Source organism: Elephas maximus, chromosome 26 (genome assembly GCF_024166365.1).
Source record: "Elephas maximus indicus isolate mEleMax1 chromosome 26, mEleMax1 primary haplotype, whole genome shotgun sequence".
NCBI lineage: Eukaryota > Metazoa > Chordata > Mammalia > Proboscidea > Elephantidae > Elephas > Elephas maximus.
The window spans coordinates 791747-815480 of record NC_064844.1 but is presented as its reverse complement, the minus strand read 5'-3'; the positions used below and the strand labels follow the sequence as shown (position 1 = coordinate 815480).

At 41.5% G+C, this 23734-nt stretch overlaps 1 protein-coding gene across 3 annotated transcripts in view; it reads right to left on the bottom strand.

Annotated features, from left to right (window-relative positions):
* USP34 (ubiquitin specific peptidase 34) overlaps positions 1-7597 on the bottom strand; it is a 251301-nt gene extending 243704 nt beyond the window's left edge. For 2 of the 3 annotated variants that reach the window (XM_049870360.1, XM_049870359.1), the window contains exon 1: positions 7073-7213. In XM_049870360.1, the coding sequence (XP_049726317.1) occupies positions 7073-7115 (43 nt within the window). In that variant the 5' untranslated portion in view covers positions 7116-7213. Of the gene's footprint in view, positions 1-7072; positions 7214-7457 lie in introns of those variants that run through there. The other variant, XM_049870361.1, reaches the window with a different exon arrangement.
* Positions 7598-23734: the final 16137 nt, after the last annotated feature.

Here is a 23734-nt window from a genome sequence, read left to right as displayed (position 1 = left end):
CGTTAACTAAAGGGAAAAAATGGGGGTGGGTTATAAGAATGTACTCTAAACTAAACAGTGTTAAGTCATTTTAAGAGAGACTGAAAGAGAGGTGGAAAGGCCATACCAAAAAAATGTAATGAGTTTGATACATATGCCAGACTAAAGAGCTAGGACCTTATTCTTCAAGCAATGAGGAGCTATAAAGGTTTAAGCAAGTAACATGATAACCATAGATTGTATTTTGGAGGAAAAGCCGCACACTATTAAAAAAAAAAAAAAAAAACTTAAAAACGTCAAAAATAAAAAGAACAAAAAAACAGGAACAAAAGTGTATAGCAAATACGACCACGGGTTGATGCACTTAAGTGAAAAAACCCAAAACCCACTGCCATCAATTCAATTCTGACTCATAGCGACCCTACAGGACAGAGTAGAACTGCCCCATAGAGTTTCCAAGGAGCGCCTAGCGGATTTGAACTGCCAACCTCTTGGTTAGCAGCCGTAGCACTTAACCACTACGCCACTAGGGTTTCCACACTTAAGTGAAAAGCTTATATAAATTAAGACAAACACATTAAAACCTGGTAAGTGAAAAAAAGCACAGGCAACTCATTAAATAAGATATACAATGGTCAACAAAAACCTGAAAGTATTTAAACTTATTAGTAATTAGTTATTACAATTTGTACCACAATAACATTTTTTAAGGGTAATAAATGGTAAATAAAGGGTAGTAAGCACAGGTGAGAGAGCCCAAGCTGTACAGACACTGCTGAAAGGGTGGAAACTAGTAGAACCTTCCTGGAAAGCAAATGGACAATATGAGATTTCAAGATGGTATGCTTCCCGACACAGTCACTGCACTTCTAAGAACCCACCTTACAGAACCAGAGGGGTAATTAAAAGGTTTATACACAAGGATGCTCATTTGTAGCACTATTTATAATATGGGAGAACCAGAAACAAAATACAATATTAAATTTATGTAAAATGAAGTATTATATAGGCACTAAAAATCAAGTTTTCAGAAAAGTTAATGAGAAATGATCAAGCATAATGTGAGGTGAAACAAGTCAGACATTAACTATATCTCATTCCCAATTGTATAACTGTAAATACGTACACAATAAAATGGAAAAATATTTAAAGCATCAACAGGAATCATTGCTTGATGGTAAAATTATGAGTGATTTAAACCTGAATAGTTTTCAATTCATCTAAAATTAGCATATGCAACCATTATAATTCAGAAAAAATGAGAGAGTGCATGAAAAAGAGAAAGGCAGCCCAGTCCACTAGACTACGGTCAGTCACAAGTTGGTCAAACCATTATTGTAAAGTTCTGACTTTCTCTTTCTGAAAACATAAATATTCTTATTGATATCAATCTACATATAAGAAATATACTATAAGGTAGATAAACAGGTATTATCATTACCAAACATAGAAAAGGCATTAACATGTTTTGTGAACACCAGGTACAGTGCTACAGCTAGTTATCAATAGCTATTATTACAGCAACAATGCAGACAACCAATGTATTATTAATAATTTACCACACATTTGTAGTGCTTGATGGTTTATAAATTACTTTGAAATCATGAATACTGTTATCTGAAAATACTAATTGGTTTAAAAGGATATATACTTGCCAAAAGTATTTTACCAAATAAAAATCCATCACTTGGGATTTGTTTACTGCAGTAAAATCAAATTTTCCAGTTTAAAAAAATCAGTTCAAATTTTAGAGTTAAATGTTTACAGAAAAGCGTCATGGTTACTGTGACTTAATTATTCACTTGGTACCCATACACTTACACTACCTCAAGAACTCTAGAAACGCGTAATTTACCAAAGGACCCACTGCAGACAATACTAAGATTTTCATTCATCTGCATTTACCAACGCTTTTAAATTACTACGGAATTACGCCTGGATTTTTGAAGTTACATAAAAATGTGGTAAGTTTTTTACTCCATCTACCAGCGTACTCATAATAATGTCTTCCATCTGAATAGATCATCATAAAGTTTACACACATCGCTAACTGTGAAGAGCACTGGCTTTATCCTAACCTAGGATTAAATCCTGTTCAAATCCTGACTACACCGAATAATAGTGGAGCCACAAGCAAGTCACATAGGTACCTCGCAGAGCTGATTAAATACATGTGAAGTGTTCAAGAAAATATTCTGCTTTAAAAATAAAATGCACCAGCAATCCCACTCCTTGGAATATATCCTAGAGAAATAAGAGCCTTTACGTGAACAGATACATGCACACCCATGTTCACTGCAGCACTGTTTATAGTAGCAAAAAGATGGAAGCAACAAAGGTGCCCATCAATGGATGAATGGATAAATAAATTATGGTATATTCACACAATGGAATACTATGCATCAATAAAGAACAATGATAAATCCGTGAAACATTTCATAACATGGAGGAATCTGGAAGACATTATGCTGAATGAAATTAGTTGCAAAAGGACAAATATTGTATAAGACCACTATCATAAGAACTCAAGAAATTGTTTAAACAAAGAAAATATTCTTTGATGGTTACAAGAGCGGGGCGAGAAGGAGGGAGAAGGGTATTCACTAATTAGATAGTAGATAAGAACTATTTGAGGTGAAGGAAAAGACAACACAAAATACAGAAGAGGTTGGCACAACTAGACTAAATCAAAAGCAAAGCAGTTTCCTGAATAAACTGAACGCTCTGAGACCCAGCATAGCAGGGGCAGGGGTTTGGGGACCATGGTTTCAGGGGACATCTAGGTCAACTGGCACAATAAAATCTATTAAGAAAACATTCTATATCCCACTTTGGAAAGTGGCATCTGGGGTCTTAAATGCTAGCAAGCAGCCATCTAAGATGCATCAATTGGTCTCAACCCACCTGGAACAAAGGAGAATGAAGACCACCAAAGATACAAGAAAATTATGAGCCCAAGAGACAGAAAGGGCCACATAAACCAGAGACAACTACATCAGCCTGAGACCAGAAGAACTAGATGGTGCTTGGCTACAACCGATGACTGCCCAAACAGGGAACACAATGAAGAACCCCTGGCGGAGCAGGACAGCAGTGGGATGCAGGCCTCAAATTCTCATAAAAAGACCAGACTTAACGGTCTGACTGAGACTAGAAGGACCCCGGAGGTCATGGTCCCCAGACCTGTTAGCCCAAGACAGGAACCATTCCCAAAGCCAACTCTTCAGACAGGAATTGGATTGGACTTTTTTGGGACAGAAAATTATACTGGTGAGGAGTAAGCTTCTTGGCTCAAGTAGACACATGAGACTATGTGGGCAGCTCCTGTCTGGATGGGCGATGAGAGGGCAGAGGTGGTCAGATGCTGGTTGAATGGACACAAAAATAGAGAGTGGAGGGAAGGAGTGTGCTGTCTCGTTAGAGGGAGAGCAACTAGAGTATATAGCAAAGTGTATATAAATTTCTGTGTGAGAGACTGACTTGATTTGTAAACTTTCACTTAAAGCACAATAAAAATAAAAATGCTAACAATTATTCTGCAAATACAAGTATCAGAGTATCTGAGTTCTAGCTTAGGTCTGACCACTTACTAAGGAGGTGACAGGTGATCTTCAGCAAGCCATCTAACCTTTCTGAGGCTAATTTCTTCACCTTTAAAACAAGATATCAATATGTGCTCTTGCCTGTCTCTAAGGATAGTCAGGAAGAGCAAACGAACTGTCCGTTTCAAACATTTAGTCAACTGTGATCCACTAGTCTAACACACGGAATCAAATCCACTACATACAAATAAATTAAGATTGATATACACTTAAAGCTACTTTCATTCTACTTCCAGAGACATTTGCCTTACACCACAGCAATAACGACCTAATTTTCATAGCTAGTGAGCTAGCTACAGTGGTGGCCCAAAACATAACCTTAGGCCTCCAACTTCTCAAACATCCAGAAACGCCTCGGGCTCAGTCTGTTAGGAACTAGTTCGCAAGAGCAACTAACATTCAAACTCAACGGGATGATCAAGGGAATTTAAACTTAAAAGTATTTCCTAAACTAAATGCAACTCTGAAACCTGGTAACAGCAAAATTTACTTAATACACCACAAGCTTTTTACATTTCTTCCACTCTTTATTAAATACAAAACATTAGAAAGGAAAATACAAACTCGAACATGTTAGTATTGTTAAGATTGGTTATTCTAATACTAAAGCCAAATACTATTTCGAGATGCAATGTCAAGTTTTAGGATATCTGTCAAGGCTCTTAAAAAGGGGGTGGGATGGGAGGCTCGGTTCATAATCAGGAGGTCCTTAGCCTGGTTCCACTGAGAGGCTTCAAATTGGCCCTCAACCTGTAGGCAAAATTATGCCTGTATACATCTCCACGGTGAGAGTTCACAGCTTCAGACTTTCAACAGGGCTAGAGGTATAACTGGTAATATTAATACCCTCACCAAAAACTGATGACAAAAGGAAGCTGTTTATAATCCTGTTACCAGCTTTTGTTTCGCATTACATTTTGTCAGATTTTTAAAAATAGAATTTCATATGCAGGTCTCATTCTTATCAAAAACTGTGTATACCTTATACAAAGTCATACTATCCACAATATGTCTACCCTTTTATTTAAAACATAAAATTTTTAGATTATACATTTACTGGTATATCCAGGAAGACACATTTAAGTTTGATCAGTGTTCGTAACTTTGACAAGACTTGTGGTTTTGTTTTTTGTTTTTTTTTTAAATAATTGTAATTATCTCTTTTAAAATCAAAATTGAAACACACCACCCAAAAACATACATAATTTTACTTCTTCTCTTGGGGAGTTCTACTGAGAGAAGAATTCTGAGTACATAATTTTGGGACTTTAACTCTGAATTTAAAATCAAGGTTGAATTTACACTCATTTTTGCACAATGTATACAGAGAAAAAAAGACAAATGTACAAGAAAATTGTGAGAAAGATTACAAGAAAGACATATAACCTACTTCAATTCAACAAGTTTCATCAGGCTCCATCCATCATGCCCCTACCCCGGCAATGGTAAATGTTACTATGGTTAAGATACAGTAATACCATCTGCTCTCAAAGAATTTAAAGAGTCTTATGTTTGGGATACAGGAATTACACAAAGGAAAAACAAAAACATAATTTTAAACCGGCAGCTACCCCCAAAAAAGCAAGCTGTAATAGCTTGCTATAAACTACATATAAAATTGCTGAATTTAAAAAAAAAAAAAAAAAGAGGAAGCATCACTGTGGGGTTAGTGTTTAGGAAGCAAATTTTTAAACTGGACCTTAAAGAAAATAGTAAACTAAGTATTTTTAGGGACATTCGTTTGCTACTTATACACAAACAGGAAATCCTCTCATCTGTTAATTAAAACAGGTTTCTTAGAGGGTTTGCATAGCCAGATTTTGTGAACCTAGTTCAACTAACTACATTTACTTAAAGGTAATAAAAATAGTAGTAACAGTTAAATTCTTTTTCGATTATATATTATTTCGAACTCTCCGTTAATCAAATGCAGTTTTGAGTGCTTCCAATCAAAGTTCTAGGGGTTTCCCAAATAATCTTCAATACAACCTTTCATTCTGATGAAGACACCATCCCTTTTCAAAACATAATAAAGATTAATAAATGTCAGCATCTTTAGATACTATGTTCAGAACTTTAAAGTTATTTTAAAATCATCAACTTTCATAATTATTAAAATTAACTAGTTTTCCCTGAGATATATTTGATAGCAAAGCCACTCACTTTTGAGAATAACAAAGTTATAATCAGAACTTCTACCTGAAATATAAAAATACAGTTTTATGAAATAAGTACTAAGGACTTACATTTATCACCACATGATAAACCACCTTCACCAAAAATAAAAAGTACCTCAAAACGCATAATAAATGTACGTAACCTTAAAATGCTAGCAAAATTTAGGATGACACAAATACTGAAAAGTATACTTTGAATATATGTAAAAGTCTATTTTCACCTGTCAGGAGGTAAACACACTGGTGACCTTCCGCTTTTATTATTCGGCCTTTGGTCATTAAGTGAAAATTCAAACACATAATAAAGTGAAATTCTAACACAAAACAGTCCATTTTCTAAATCCATTGTTTTAAAGAATCATAAAACACGTAGCTTGGGAATCTTCAAAATCACACAACACAGATCCAGCACCCACATAAACCATTTGCAAGTGAACATTTTCTTAATCAAGTTTCTGGAAATTAATCTTTTTCATCGAATTCACCTCTTCGGACTAGGCCTTTGGGCCCAGTAGTTGACTTGCAAAATTTCTTGTCTCTCTAAGCTAAAATTCCGTCTCCCGAGGGTCAGGAATAAAATAACTGACGAGAATCTGGCCGGGAAGGGCAAATGCCGGCTCTTCCAGGGAAAGTGTAAGGAAGACGGCCCTTCATGCCGGGGGCAGCGCAGAGGCCATGCCTGTCCCGGATGGTGGCCGCGGTCTCCTCACAGGGAGGCAGACGGCACCACTAAAGCGACCGACGGCACTCTCAGGAGGAAAACCGGCAGGAATTTGAAAAACAAGAAGCGGCACGCAGGTTCCAGCCGCCCCGACCAGCAGTTCCTCCTCGGCCGTTTCCAGGCCGGCGGACCGGCGTCCGCAGCCACACGCCCCCAGGGAGGGACCCGCCGCCTCCTCCGGCGACGCTGAGGGAACCGCAGGTAAGAGGCCTGGCGGGCCGAGGCCGGGCGGGGGCCGGAGCCGGCGCCGGCGCCTCACCTCCCCGGCAGGCAGGGCGAGGGCCGCGGCTCCCTCCGCCGGCTAATTGACACCTGTGATGAGGAAACTTTCCGAGCGCCCAGGCCGCCAGGGCCCGGCGGGACCCGCCGGCCGCCGCCTCCGGCGCCCAGGTAACCGGGCCGCGCTGGGCCCGAGGCGCCGCGGCGGCCGCGCACCTTCCCTCCCGGCGCTAGGCCCGGAGCCGCCGGCGCGCAGGCCGCGGAGGCCGGGGGCGGCGGGGCGGCGGGCGCGGGGCGGCGGGGCGACGGGCGGCGGGCGACGGCGCGGGCCCCCACACCCTGCCCCCCGCCAGGCCGCCGCGGCGGCTACTTACTTTCATTTAACACCTCCACCAGGTCTGCGCAGTTCTCGCACATCGTTCGGCCGCCGCCCCCCCCGCCCCCGCTTGGATCGCGCTGACTGATCCCGGTCGGCGGGGGGGAGGGGACAGAGGCGGAGGGGCCGGCCGGCGGGCGGGCGGGCGGGCGGGCGGGGAGGCGGGTGGGGGAGGGGGCGGCCGGCCGGAGCGGGCGGGGGCGCGGAGGGGGGCGAGGGGCGGCGCGGACCGGGGGGCGCCGAGGGGGGCGAGGGGCGGTGCGGGCCGGGGGGCGCGGAGGCGCCGGCGGTGGGGAAGGGGGGGAAGGACGGGGGAGGGGACAGGGAGGGAGGGAGGGGCGGGCGGCGGGCGGGGAGAGAAGCAGCAGAGTCACTTCACCGACCAGACGCCGCGGCCACCGCCGACGCCGCCGCCATTTTAGGGGAGCGCTCGGGCCGCGCTCGGCTCTTTCCGCCCGGGCGCAGGAGCCGACGGGGAGCGCCTCGCGCTCGGCCTCCGCCTCCTCCCTCCCTCCGGCCCGCCCGCCCGCCCCCCGCACGCGCGCCGCGGCCGCCTCGCTGCCCTCCCTTTCCTCTTCCGTCCGGCCTCCCCGCCCTCGGGCCGGCCCGCCCCGCCCGGATCCGTGTCAGCCGCCGGAAGGGAAGCGGGCCGGCGCGGCCGGGGGGGAGTCCGGGTGACTAGAAGATGGCGGAGGCGGCGAGCGGCTGCGCGGCGGCGCCCTCCGCGGCCCGCTCCCCGTCGGAGGCCCGGCGAGAGCAGGGTCACTCGCGCCGCCCGTCCCCGCGCTTCGCCATCTTTCCTCCGGACCCGCGCTCGGCGTTTGAGGTGAGGGAAGCCGGAGGTGTCTGTGAGCGGGCCAGCCCGGGGGCTCTCGACACTCCGAGGCGCGCCCGTCCCGAGCAGGGACGCTCGGTGTGACTAGAAATGACGGGCAAAATGTGTCCGCGCGGCATCGCCTCGTTTTTTAGCTGAGGGGGCCGCGCCCCAGCGGCCGGTCCAGGGCTCTGGACCTGAAACAGCGTATTAGGCCTGTGGGCGAGGGGCAGGTCCCAGCCGCGGAGGACAGGTGAAGCGGAGGAGGCTCGCAGCCGAAGCTCGGCGTTGTGTAGACTCCAGGTGCTGTCAGGAAATTCCCTCCCGCCTTCACTACACCTTCCTCGCTGCTGCCTCTGTCCGACATGTTTGTCGGGAGGTGAGCCTGCAAGGCCGGAAAGTTAACTCGTGTACACGGTATCCTTGGAACTGTCGCCAGAGCAGCCGCTGGGCCTTGTAGTCGTTCTTTTTTAGGCTTGTGGAGGTCGGGGCTGTGCTTCCCCGAGCTCTGCAGTGCGTTCGCCGAGGCATCGCAGCCGTCTCCATGCCGGGACGACCTTCCTGGTACGCTTTACTTTGCTGCTGCTTGAAGTCGATTATAAGTTTCTGCCCAGCCTACGTGAAGTTGTTTCATAAGAGCAAACGATCCGCAGACGCTGTGGTACTCTTCTGCCGTCTTCAATTTTCCCACAAAACTTGAGTTTCTTCAGACTTGACCTTGGGTCTTAGAGCCGACATCGTCCATCCAACATCCATTCCCACCCACCCCTCTTCCTGCCAGTGGAGCCCGGGTTTCCTCAAGGGTGGCAGCCAAGAGGCCTTGATTTCCGGAAGAAGTGCCCCAAGGAATATTGGTAATTGGTTTAAAACCAACCATGGTAATCTCATTCTCCTTTTCCAGTGGTTTCAATAATTGAAAAACCATGTAAAATTTCTAGTTTTTGGCTTATGGTAACACCTTGTGTGTCAGAGTAGAGCTGTGCTCTGTAGGGTTTTCAGTGGCTGATTTTTTTTGGAAGTAGATTGCCAGACCTTGTTCCAACCTTTTGGTTAACAAGCAAGTTACCTGTTTGCACCACCGAGTGATTACAGTGGTTTCAATAGGGGTGGTCATGTGTTTGAGTTCTGGCCAATGAAATTTGAGCAGAAATCTGTAGGATGGATCTTCTGGGAAGAAGTGCCCTTTCTTACTGAAAAGGATGAATTCAGTTGCCATGCCCCTTAACTCTTAACTCGTTGCTTGAAACCAGGGTTTAGAACCAGCATTTCCACCCCAGGTACACTGAATCAGAATTTAGATTTGAACAAGATCCCCAGGTGATTCTTAAGTATAATAATTTTTGAGAACCACTGCTCTGCTAGTGGTTCTCAGAATTGGTCCCTAACCAGCAGCCTTAGCATGGCCTGGGAACTTGTTAGAAATGCAGATTCTCAGCAGGGGTTCGTTGGAACCAAATGAACCTGTTTGAAGCCCTGGTTTGAACTGCCAACCTTTCAGTTAGCAGTCCAGCACTTAACCATTTGCACCACCATATAACATCCACTTTGTGATTTTTTAACAATGAGACCTCAAGGAGAAAAGTCAACCGTAAAGCTGGTAATACTGAATAATAGTGTGGGTCCCCGATGCATCCTTCAGCTGCTCTCTGCACCGAGATTGCTAATGTGAGAAACATAAGTCCCTTTTTCCTTAAGCCACGCTAAGATTTTCATTGCATATGGCCAGACACATTCCTAACTGATGGAGACCTTCTTTTGGTAATTTGTAAGCATCTGTCATCTATGCTCTTAAGGTTACAGAGGACCCGTGATAGCACTTCATAGATGTGGAGCATTGTGTTGAAGCCATGCTGACCTCCATTAAAGCCAGTATCTTTTTTTTTTTTTTTTTTTTTTTACAATCGCTTACTTCCTAGTTGTAGTTTTGTTTTAAAATTATGTGATATGGTGCTTGGCTTTAAAAGCTTTTAGAATCTAGAGAATTATGTATTGCCATAAATGATCATTATTGTAAATCGTCTACTTCAGGGCTCATCAGGCTTCTACAAAGGGCCTGATAGTAAATATTTTAGGCTTTGTAGGCCACGTGGTTTCATATCACAACTAAACTCTGGTGTTATAACATGACAGCAGCCGTAGACTGTACATAAAGGAATGAGCTAACTGTGTTCCAGTAAAACTTTATTTGTGGACACTGAAATTTGAAATCCATACAATTTTCTTGTTAAAAAATACTATTTTTTATACACTTAAAAATGTAAAAACTGTTGGGATTTGGCCACAGACTAGTTTACCAATCCCTTACCAAGTTTAACTGCTTAATAATAGGTAAAGGCACAGAAGACAGTAGAAACAAGGCTTTGTGCACCCTAACTCTATGCTCTTCACTAGTCTGTGCTGACTTGGCATATGTATCAACGGGGCCTTTTAATGTATTTGAATGGTGTGCATTTCAAAAGAATAATGAAGCAGAATTATTGGTAAAATATCCCCTAAATTCTCCTTGTAAACCTGGATTTTCAAGTCAGCACTCACCATACTATCTTCAGTAGCTAGATGTATATGGATGACTTTTCAATGTTTTGTTTCATGTCACCATCTAGTGGTAGAATTATGCTTTGAGTAAAATCATACAGTCTACTTTCGTGAAATTTCTAATTCCGCAGTTGGTAGTATATTCCTAGGTACTTGCTGGAAAACCACCCCCATGTAAACAACTTTAGAAAATGATCATTGTTATGGAAATTATTTGCTCCTGTTAGCATTCTGCTATTATGGATGTAGGATTTTAACCTATATCTTTTTATTGTCTCTGGAGTTTGAGGTTAAGGCCTGGCGTTGATACTGGAGAGTGGAGTTAACAGCATTTACTCTTCTCCCTCACACCCATGCTCCAGTCCCTGTCTTGTGGAACATAGGGCCCTTATTAGAAGGCAGGTATGCTGTTTTATTCTGTCCACAGCACCTACCATAGTACTTTGTACATTAGCTCAGCAAAGTGCTGTTTGATTCTTAAATTGCTAGAGTTGATGTTTTTAAACATAAATTGGATTGTATCACTTCTGTACATAAAATTCTTCAGTAATTTCCTGTGGCATTCGGAATAGAATAAACTCTTCACTTGGGCCTTCCCCAACTTGTCTCTCTGGTTTTTACTATAACCATTTCAGCCACACTGTTCCCCTTGATCCCATAAAAACTTATCGTGTTCCAGGTCTGTTATTTCTTCCCTAGGACACGCTGTCTAACTTTGAAATCCTTGAGGTTTCAACTTAAACATCATCTCAAAAAACGGTTCCCTTCTAGTGTTCTATCATAGTACAGTACTCTGTTTATTTCCTTCATAGCTTTCACTATAGTCTATAATTACTTTGTTTCAGTGTTTACTCGTATTGGGGACACATTGGGCTGAAAGTTAAAAAAAAAAAAAAATCAATGGCTTTAACAAGCTTTTTTTTTTTTTCTCATGTAACAAACTGGGAGTAGGCAGTCCAGGGCTGGTACAGCAGCCAAACTCTATAGACCCAAGTTTTTTGTTTCCATGCATGTTGGCACATCCCCTTGGAAAAAGGACACGGCAGCGTCCTCTGACCTTCTCTAACTTCACAAGGGGAAGGAGAGTTAAAACAAACAGCCCAAGGCTGACTCCTGTGAGGCACCAACAGTCTGTTCCATGGCACTCTCTACTCCTCTGGTGGGTTCGGTAATTCATTGCACCAGCCACACTCACAGAGGTTTATTAGGGAAGTACCCATTAAAAAACCCATTGTCATTGAGTCGAATGTGATTCATAGTGACTCTAGAGTAGAACTGCCCCATAGAGTTTCCAAGGAGCGGCTGGTGGAGTCAAAACTGCCGACCTTTTGGTTAGCAGCTGAGCTTTTAACCACTGTGCCACCAGGGCTCTGGATTGTTGTCTAGTGGAAGTATAAAGATTCTACAACCATTCACAGAGTTTAGTCCTGAATCTTACAGACCAGGGGAGGTTTACTACATCGGAAGGATTTTTCTATTTATCCCAATTCTCCCACTGCGTGGCCTTGAGCAAGTTACTTAACCTCTCTGTACCTCAGTTTCCTTAACTATAAAATGGGGGTTAATGATAGTACCTACCTCAGGGTTGATGTAAGGATTTAATAAAGTGCTTAGAATACTGCCCAACGTACAATGAGCACAGAGTAAATGCGAGCTGGTACTCGTTGAGGGAGAAAATTTGCCTGCCTGGAATTTCTTTTGTCTGGTGGATTACTGTCAAATTACGTGCAGTAATTTTTCAACTTTGATTCTCATGAGAATAGCTGGGCCTTGCCTACTACCCAGAGATTCTGATTCTGTATGCCTAGGCTGGGGCCAGAAATCAACAATTTTAGCAAGCACTCCAGGTAATGCTGATGCAGGTGGTTCTTGTCTGACCCTGTGAGTAAAAGTATAGTTAAGTTTAACCCCACTTCCACAAGTTATTCTTCCTGTATTCGAAAGCAGGAAGTCTGATTTCCATTGTGACTTTTCTTTGGCCTAGAACACCCAGAGTTCTTGTACCTTTTCCTCATGTCACGTGATTTCAGGTCTAGACATGGTCCTGATTGAGAAATTAAACCTTGTCTAGAGAAGAGCAGTGTTTTCATAAAGTACGGCATTTAGAAATACAGTCTGACAGCACAGAGTAGCTTAACATTATGAGCGCTCTTGTTCTGGGGATGTATGATTTGGGCTGCCGACCTCTTGGTTAGGAGCTGTAGCACTTAACCTCTACGCCACCAGGGTTCCCTCTAAACTATAGTTAATCAAGATATTTAGGTGTTTTTCACATATCCTGCTGGCAAGTTAAATCTCCCTGTACTTTTACAATTGTCACTTTAACCTATTTGCAATATTTTGCAATTATTTATTATTGTAACCTTTCTGTTTATAAAAATAACGTGCTCATTGTAAAAACTACAGAAAATATGAAAAAATACTATTATCCCATACCTGTAGTAATCACTATTAATATCTTAGTACATGTTCTTTTATTTTGTAGGCATGTAAAATGGGACAAAAATGCTAAAGTTTTTTTTATGTTAACGTGTATGTCACTTTTTGTCCATGTGTATAGCGTTTCATTGTATGGATGCACAGTAATTTTGAAACTGGACCCAATTGATGAATATTTAAATTGTTTTCAAATTTTCCCTTTTAAAGCAATACCTCAATAAACTTTCTAATATATACATATCTGTGTACTGTTCCATTTATTCACTTAGGATACATTCTTAGAAACGGAATTGCTGGATATGACCGTCTTCCAGTGGACCCTTTGTATCCTGGAGGTTTGTTCACTATCTGCTTTGTTGAATTATTTTCATCTGACTTCTGAACACTAGAGTGCCCAGGGTTCATTGCTCTGTCTGTTCTCCTCATTTACCCCCTAGGTGATCAGTCCAGTCCCATGGTTATAAAAACCACCTAACAAGTAAGTCAGAATCCACATGACGGCAGTGGGTTTGGTATGGAGCCCTGGTGGCACAGTGGTTAAGTGTTTGGCTGCTAACCAAAAGGTCAGCAGTTTGAATCTACCGGCCACTCCTTGGAAACCTTAGGGGACAGCTCTGCTCTGTCCTATAGAGTCACTATGAGTTGGAATCAACTCAACAGCAATGGGTTTGTTTGTTTGTTTGTTTGTTTGTTTTAACAACTACCAAATTCATATATTTAACCCAGCTTCTCCCCTGAATCTGATTGCTGACTTGAAATCTCCACTTGTCTAAGGAGTATCTCAAACTTAACAGGTTCAAAATTGAACTTTTGATTATCTCTGCCAAACCTACTTTTTTCCCAGGCTCCCCCATTTCGGTAATTAGCATCTTCATTTAAGCAGTTGCTAGGGCAAAAATCTTGACTTCTTCCCTCAAACTCCATGTACAATGCAAATCCTGTTAGCGCTACCTTCAAGATATATCCATAATCTAACCACTTTTCACCACTTCACCTGGTGCAAACCACAATCACTTCATGCCTGGGTTATAAATTAGATAATGTTACTTATCTTTTCAAAACCTCCACTGGCTTCTGTTCTCATTCAGGATAAAGTTCATAGTGCTTGCTGTGATCATTTAAGTCCCTACATGATCTGACCTTCGGTTACCTCTCTGACCAGCTTCTCCACCACTTCCCCTTCACTCATGCTACCCTAGTCCCCCAACCCCCTTGCTGTTCCTCTAGCACAGTGGTTTTCAGCTGGAGGTATTTGCACAACTTAGCAGGGAGTGGGTGTTACATCTAATGGGTAGAGACCAGAGATGCTGCTACACATTTTAAAATGCACAGAAGAGCCCCCCACAATGAACCGAAAATGTCAATAGCAAGGTTGAGAAATACCTGATGTAATACACCAGGGCTGTTCCATTGTAGGGCCTTGGCAGTCACTGTTCCTCTACCTTGAATGCTTTCCCCCCAGGTAATCGCATGGCTTGCTTCCTAACTTCCTGCTCAAATGTCACCTTGTCAGAGAAGCCTTCTCTGAGCACTATATGTCAGACAAGTCAATATACCTGTGAGTATATTTTATTGTCTTGCCCTCTCACTAGAATATAAGCTCCATGAGAGCCTGACCTGTTTTGTTCATTGCTGTATACTGAGCACATAATAAACACTAAGTATTTGCTGACACAAGCAAAAGAATGAACATGGACCCATACCTCATATTGTATACGAAAACTAACCCAAAATGGATCAGAGGCCTAACTGTGAGGACTGAAACTGTAAAACCCTTAGATGAAAATGGGTAATGCTTTAGGACCTAGTTTTTAACAGTGGATTGTTAGATATGACACCAAAAGCATGAGCAACAAAACAGGGTAAATGGGACTTCATCAAAATTTAAAATTTTGTTCATCAAAGGACCTTATCAGGAAAGCGAAGAGACAGCCTACAGAGTGGGAGAAGATACTTGGAAGCCATATATTGGATAAGGGCTTAATATCCAGAATATATAAAGAACTCCTGGAACTTAAAAAGACGACCCAACCAAAAATGGGCAAAGGACTTGAATAGACATTTTACAAAATAGCATATACAAATGGCCAACAAGTAGATGAAAAGATGCTTGATGTCATTAGTCATTAGGAAAATACAAATCAAAACCACAGTGAGATTTGTGTGAGAGACTGACTTGATTTGTAAACTTTCATTTAAAGCACAATAAAAATTATTTAAAAAAAAAAAAAAAACACACTGAGAGCACTTCACATCCACTGGGATGGCTATGATTGAAAAAAATGAAAACAACAGGTGGTTGGCAAGGACGTGGAGAAATAAGAACCCTTATACTTGTCACTGGTGAGATTGGAAAATGGTATAGCCATTGGAGAAAAGAGATTGGTGGTTCCTGAAAAAGTTAAACATTGAATTGCCACATGACCCAGCAATTCCAAGCTTAGGTCTATACTTAAAAGAATTGAAAGCAGGAACACAAACAAACCTGTGCACCAATGGTCATTGCGACACTCTCATCCCAAATGTGGGAACAGCCTAAATGTCCGACGAATGGATAAACAAAATGTGCTACATACATGTAATGCAATATCACTCAGCCATACTCAGTTCATACAACATATTTCAACCTTGAAAACATGCTGAGTGAAGTAAATCACCAATGGACAAATACTGTATGACCCCACTTACGTGAAATATCTAGAACAGGCAAGTAGTCACCAGGGGCAAGAGGAGGGAGTAGAAAGGAGAACTCAACGCTTAGGGGTCACTGAGCTTCTGTTAAGGGTGATGGAAAGATTTGGGAAGGGATAAGGGTGATGGTGGAACACTGTGATGAACATACTGTCACTGAACTGTACATGTGAAGATTGTTAAAATGGCAGGTATTTTGTATGTATTCACTTGGTATGCGTATTTACTACAAAAAAAGAAAAGCATGTGAGAATGGGAAATAATGTTGAATTAATGAATGTATGAAGGTTGTATGATTTTATACTGTCTGCAGCAGTGATGGGAGCGCTCATTTCTTTACATTTGACTATACTGGATGTAATCTTAAGAAATCTTTGCCAATCTTATGGATGAAAAATGCAACTTATTTATTGGATTTCTTATTTGTACTATCTGGGAAGGTTTTTTTTCAAATCCTGAGTCTGTTATCGAAACTATTATCATTACAGCTTCCCTTTGAATACTCTTGATCATCTGATGGTGGGATAATAATTGAAATTACTATGAAAAATAAAGTTTTAGGACAAATTTCTAACTGTGAAAAATAAACCTGAAGTTATAAATCAAGTAAGAAACTTTTGGCATAGTTATGTCCTCACAAGTGGCTTTAGAAAGTATTACACTGCTTAGAGCAGCATGCCAGGGGTATTGCTACAGATAGCCACTCCTCTTCAACTGCTTATTTCCCCAGCAAGGGCTGTTAGGCTCCACGAATCCCTGTGCTGTCTTAAAGTTTCATCGTGTTTCACTGTAATTATGTCAGTGTCAGAGCAGCAAGGTGGAGTGTAAACTCCAGCATTACAAGAGGAAAGTGCAATCTAGAAATAGCTTAGAGGTTGAAATACTAAATCTTGTGAAACATAGCAGGTTTTATTGGAACTAATTCCATGTGGGACATAGCAAATACTAATCCTCATCTAAGATCTCGCTATTCCATTCCACCATCAGACGGATACAGGGTAAGCCAAAAAGTCTTTTTTACTACAAAATCATAGAAACCTTTATTAAAAATATCAAAATATGAAGCTATTATTTCTCGACATATTCCCCATCTAGGTCTGTATACTTCTGAAGGCGGTGCTTCCATCTCTCTAACCCTTCCCTGAAGAATTCTGCACTCTGCAATTTAAACCATGTCAAAATGGGAGTTTTGGCATTTTTGAGGGGCACAATCGTGTTCCTTTTAAATGTTCTTTGAGTTTTGGGGAAAAAAAAGAAGTCTGAAGGGGCTAGATCATAGCTGTAGGGTGGGTGGGGTAAGCTTTCCCAATGAAATTCTCGTAGAGCAGCCCTTGCTACCCTAGAAGAATGAGCAGCTCCATTGTTGTGATGGAAAAAAAAAATTTCTTGGCGCAACGTTCCTGGCTTTTTTCTCACCAGTGCAGTTTCCAGTTTTCTTAAAGGCTCATAATAAGCCCCCATGATCATCCTGTGTTCTTCAAGAAAATCTATCAAGATGACCCACTGGAATCCCAAAAAACAGCTGCCATAATCTTCTGAATGATCTTCCCCCACTTGGCTCATCATTAAGGTCTTCCCGACCTTCCTTAAAACACTTGACCCATCTCAAAACTTCCATTAAGGGGAAAAAAAAAGACATGGTGTACAACACTGTATAATAAGATATTGTTTTTGTAAAAAAAGTCATGGATTTCTGACAAAATAGACTTTAGACTTAAATCCACCACAAAGGATAAAGAAGAACACTATATAATGATAAAAGGGACAATTGATCAGGAAGACATAACCATATTAAATATTTATGCACCCAATGACAGGGCTGCAAGATACATAAATCAAATTTTAACAGAATTGAAAAGTGAGATAGATACCTCCACAATTATAGCAGGAGACTTCAACACACCACTTTCGGAGAAGGACAGGACATCCAGTAAGAAGCTCAATAGAGACACGGAAGATCTAATTACAACAATCAACCAACTTGACCTCATTGACTTATACAGAACTCTCCACCCAACTGCTGCAAAATATACTTTTTTTTCTAGCGCACATGGAACATTCTCTAGAATAGACCACATATTAGGTCATAAAACAAACCTTTGCAGAATCCAAAACATTGAAATATTACAAAGCATCCTCTCAGACCACAAGGCAATAAAACCAGAGATCAATAACAGAAAAACTAGGGAAAAGAAATCAAATACTTGGAAAATGAACAATACCCTCCTGAAAAAAGACTGGGTTATAGAAGACATCAAGGAGGGAATAAGGAAATTCATAGAAAGCAACGAGAATGAAAATACTTCCTATCAAAACCTCTGGGACACAGCAAAAGCAGTGCTCAGAGGCCAATTTATATCGATAAATGCACACATACAAAAAGAAGAAAGAGCCAAAATCAGAGAACTGTCCCTACAACTTGAACAAATACAAAGTGAGCAACAAAAGAATCCATCAGGCACCAGAAGAAAACAAACAATAAAAATTAGAGCTGAACTAAATGAATTAGAGAACAGAAAAACAATTGAAAGAATTAACAAAGCCAAAAGCTGGTTCTTTGAAAAAATTAACAAAATTGATAAACCATTGGCTGGACTGACTAAAGAAATACAGGAAAGGAAACAAATAACCCGAATAAGAAACGAGAAGGACCACATCACAACAGAACCAAATGAAATTAAAAGAATCACTTCAGATTATTATGAAAAATTGTACTCTAACAAATTTGAAAACCTAGAAGAAATGGATGAATTCCTGGAAAAACACTACCTACCTAAACTAACACATTCAGAAGTAGAACAACTAAATAGACCCATAACAAAAAAAGAGATTGAAATGGTAATCAAAAAACTCCCAACAAAAAAAAGCCCTGGCCCGGACGGCTTCACTGCAGAGTTCTACGAAACTTTCAGAGAAGAGTTAACACCACTACTTCTGAAGGTATTCCAAAGCATAGAAAACGACGGAATACTACCCAACTCATTCTATGAAGCCACCATCTCCCTGATACCAAAACCAGGTAAAGACATTACAAAAAAAGAAAATTATAGACCTATATCCCTCATGAACATAGATGCAAAAATCCTCAACAAAATTCTAGCCAATAGAATCCAACAGCACATCAAAAAAATAATTCACCATGATCAAGTGGGATTTATACCAGGTATGCAAGGCTGGTTTAATATCAGAAAAACCATTAATGTAATCCATCACATAAATAAAACAAAAGACAAAAACCACATGATCTTATCAATTGATGCAGAAAAGGCATTTGACAAAGTCCAACACCCATTTATGATAAAAACTCTTACCAAAATAGGAATTGAAGGAAAATTCCTCAACATAATAAAGGGCATCTATGCAAAGCCAACAGCCAATATCACCCTAAATGGAGAGAACCTGAAAGCATTTCCCTTGAGAACGGGAACCAGACAAGGATGCCCTTTATCACCGCTCTTATTCAACATCGTGCTGGAAGTCCTAGCCAGGGCAATTAGGCTAGACAAAGAAATAAAAGGTATCCGGATTGGCAAGGAGGAAGTAAAGTTATCACTATTTGCAGATGACATGATTATATACACAGAAAACCCTAAGGAATCCTCCAGAAAACTACTGAAACTAATAGAAGAGTTTGGCAGAGTCTCTGGTTTTAAAATAAACATACAAAAATCACTTGGATTCCTCTACATCAACAAAAAGAACACCGAAGAGGAAATAACCAAATCAATACCATTCACAGTAGCCCCCAAGAAGATAAGATACTTAGGAATAAATCTTACCAAGGATGTAAAAGACCTATACAAAGAAAACTACAAAGCTCTACTACAAGAAATTCAAAAGGACATACTTAAGTGGAAAAACATACCTTGCTCATGGATAGGAAGACTTAACATAGTAAAAATGTCTATTCTACCAAAAGCCATCTATACATTTAACGCACTTCCGATCCAAATTCCAATGTCATATTTTAAGGGGATAGAGAAACAAATCACCAATTTCATATGGAAGGGAAAGAACCCCCGGATAAGCAAAGCACTACTGAAAAAGAAGAAGAAAGTGGGAGGCCTCACTCTACCTGATTTCAGAACCTATTATACAGCCACAGTAGTCAAAACAGCCTGGTACTGGTACAACAACAGGCACATAGACCAATGGAACAGAATTGAGAACCCAGACATAGATTCATCCACGTATGAGCAGCTGATATTTGACAAAGGGCCAGTGTCAATTAATTGGGGAAAAGATAGCCTTTTTAACAAATGGTGCTGGCATAACTGGATATCCATCTGCAAAAAAATGAAACAGGACCCATACCTCACACCATGCACAAAAACTAACTCCAAGTGGATCAAAGACCTAAACATAAAGACTAAAACGATCAAGACCATGGAAGAAAAAATTGGGACAACCCTAGGAGCCCTAATACAAGGCATAAACAGAATACAAAACATTACCAAAAATGACGAAGAGAAACCCAATAACTGGGAGCTCCTAAAAATCAAACACCTATGCTCATCTAAAGACTTCACCAAAAGAGTAAAAAGACCACCTACAGACTGGGAAAGAATTTTCAGCTATGACATCTCCGACCAGCGCCTGATCTCTAAAATCTATATGATTCTGTCAAAACTCAACCAGAAAAAGACAAACAACCCAACCAAGAAGTGGGCAAAGGATATGAACACACACTTCACTAAAGAAGATATTCAGGCAGCTAACAGATACATGAGAAAATGCTCTCGATCATTAGCCATTAGAGAAATGCAAATTAAAACTACGATGAGATTCCATCTCACTCCAACAAGGCTGGCATTAATCCAAAAAACACAAAATAATAAATGTTGGAGAGGCTGCGGAGAGATTGGAACTCTTATACACTGCTGGTGGGAATGTAAAATGGTACAACCACTTTGGAAATCTATCTGGCGTTATCTTAAACAGTTAGAAATAGAACTACCATATAACCCAGAAATCCCACTCCTCGGAATAGACCCTAGAGAAACAAGAGCCTTCACACAAACAGATATATGCACACCCATGTTTATTGCAGCTCTGTTTACAATAGCAAAAAGCTGGAAGCAACCAAGGTGTCCATCAACGGATGAATGGTTAAGTAAATTGTGGTATATTCACACAATGGAATACTATGCATCGATAAAGAACAGTGACGAATCTGTGAAACATTTCATGACATGGAGGAACCTGGAAGGCATTATGCTGAGCGAAATTAGTCAGAGGCAAAAGGACAAATATTGTATAAGACCACTATTATAAGATCTTGAGAAATAGTAAAAACTGAGAAGAACACATACTTTTGTGGTTACGAGGGGGGGAGGGAGGGAGGGAGGGAGAGGGTTTTTTATTGATTAATTAGTAGATAAGAACTGCTTTAGGTGAAGGGAAGGACAACACTCAATACATGGAAGGTCAGCTCAATTGGACTGGACCAAAAGCAAAGAAGTTTCTGGGATAAAATGAATGCTTCAAAGGTCAGCGGAGCAAGGGCAGGGGTTTGGGTACCATGGTTTAAGGGGACTTCTAAGTCAATTGGCAAAATTATTCTATTATGAAAACATTCTGCATCCCACTTTGAAATGTGGCATCTGGGGTCTTAAATGCTAACAAGCGGCCATCTAAGATGCATCAATTGGTCTCAACCCACCTGGAGCAAAGGAGAATGAAGAACACCAAGGTCACACGACAACTAAGAGCCCAAGAGACAGAAAGGGCCACATGAACCAGAGACCTACATCATCCTGAGACCAGAAGAACTAGTTGGTGCCCGGCCACAATCGATGACTGCCCTGACAGGGAGCACAACAGAGAACCCCTGAGGGAGCAGGAGATCAGTGGGATGCAGACCCCAAATTCTCATAAAAAGACCATACTTAATGGTCTGACTGAGACTAGAGGCATCCAGCGGCCATGGTCCCCAGACCTTCTTTTGGCACAGGACAGGAACCATCCCCGAAGACAGCTCATCAGACATGAAAGGGACTGGACAGCGGGTGGGAGAGAGATCCTGATGAAGAGTGAGCTAATTATATCAGGTGGACACTTGAGATTGTGTTGGCATCTCCTGTCTGGAGGGGGGATGGGAGGATAGAGACAGTGGGAAGCTGGCAAAATTGTCACGAAAGGAGAGACTGGAAGGGCTGACTCATTAGGGGGAGAGCAAGTGGGAGTACGGAGTAAGATGTATGTAAACATATGTGACAGACTGACTTGATTTGTAAACGTCCACTTGAAGCTCAATAAAAGTTAATATAAATAAATAAATAAAATAAAATAAAAGGTCATTCCCCAATCTATGTGCTTGCTGGTACATGCACAGAATATCTCTGGTAGAACTTACACATGGTAGCAGTGATTTTCTCCAAGGAAGCATGGCTGAGGGATTGAGGTAGAAAGTGAAACTTCTTTTCTACTATATTCTTTGTACCTTCTGAATTTTGCCTCATGAATGTATTATCTATTCAGAACAATACATTGATTTTTTTAATCACAAAAGTCTATGAACTAATAATTCTCTGCATCCCCTCCCTTCTACTCCACTTCCGCAGGTTTCCCCCACCAACCACCACATTCTTGTAGGATAAATTCACTCTTGGCTTTCCTTACCGTGTTATCGAGGGTTCTCACTGGCCATCAGAACATCACACTCTTGCACTGTATCCTAGGACAGCTGAGGAGCCCTGGTGGTGCAGCAGTGAAGTGTTCCACCGCTAACTGGAAGGTCGGTGGTTTGAACCCACCAGCCACTCTGCAGTCTGCTTCCTTATGGGGCAGCTATACTCTGTCCTATAGGGTCACTATGATTTGGAATTGACCTAATGGCAGTGGGTTTGGTTTGGGTTAGAGACAAAATGGAGACCCCTGAGAAACTTCCAGTGCAGGGGTTTTAATTTTTTGTGCCATAGACCCCCTTGGCAGTCAGGTGAAGCCTTCGGATTCCTGAGATGATAAAATATGTAAAATTACAAAGAAAATCAATCACACTGAAACAAAGTCATAAAAAGATTTTAATGCATGTGGGTAATATAGTAACATGTGCTTTTTCAATGCATTAAACAAGCTGTGGTTGTGAGTTCAACAACTAAGTAATTTTGAAAAAGTGGTGAACATCACTATTGCACAGTGTCCGTAGCAGCTGTAATGTGGTCTGTCGCCTGCTGCATGAAGCACTCTGTCGGTTTCGTCCTCCTAAAGAAGCCCCCCGAGGCCTGGACAAACTGCCTTCTCTGTCTCGCTTGGTGCACAGCTGGCCACTTAGGGGTCGCCCTTCCCTGTCACCCTGGCGAGCACCTTTGACACTCTCCACTGTCCGTATCCTGTTTTCTGTATCCTTCCGGTTGCTTCTGAGAAAGGCTGTCTGGGAGGAAAATTACTCAACCTCTCATGTCTATGTCAGTATTCTATCACTCATATTCAATTGATTTGAGAGGTAAAAAATACTAGGTTGGAAATAATTTTCTTTCCAGTTTTTGAGACTCTCTAGTGTTACTGTTAAGAAGTCAATGCTGATCTTTTTGTGTAACTTCTGCCCCCTCTGGAAATTTGTCCGTTTCTTCTTCTTCACCAGTGTTACGAAATTTCATGGCATGTTTTGGTGGATCTACTTTTATCTTCTGGGCTGAGTTTTTGGTGGGCCCTTTCAATCATCAAATTGAGGTCCTTCAGTTCTGAGATTTTTTCTTGAATCTTTTCTTTGATTTTTGTTTCCTTCCCTCTATTTCCTCTGTTCTCACTGTTTGGAACTCATGATGTTGGTCTTGAAGTGGTCTACTAATTTTTTAATAGCTTCTTTCCTGTTTTCCACTTTTTTGCTCTATTTTTTGAACATTTCCTGACCTTATCTTCCAATTCTTACTACGTTTTTTTCTTCTGCTGTTGTATTCTTTGGAGTCCTGGTGGCACAGAGATTAAGAACTGTGGCTGCTAACTAAAAGGTCAGCAGTTTGAAGCCACCAGGTGCTCCTCGGAAACCCTATGGGGCAGTTCCCCTCTGTCCTATAGTGTTGCTAAGAGTCGGAGTCAGCTCGACAGCAATGGGTTTTATTCTTTAATTTCCAAAAGTTCTTTTTTTAGTCTCCAAATTTACCTTTACTATAGCATTCTGTCTTTATTTCTTGGTTGGAATAGCTTCTCTTATCTTCTCTGAGGGTATTGGTAATAGTTTTC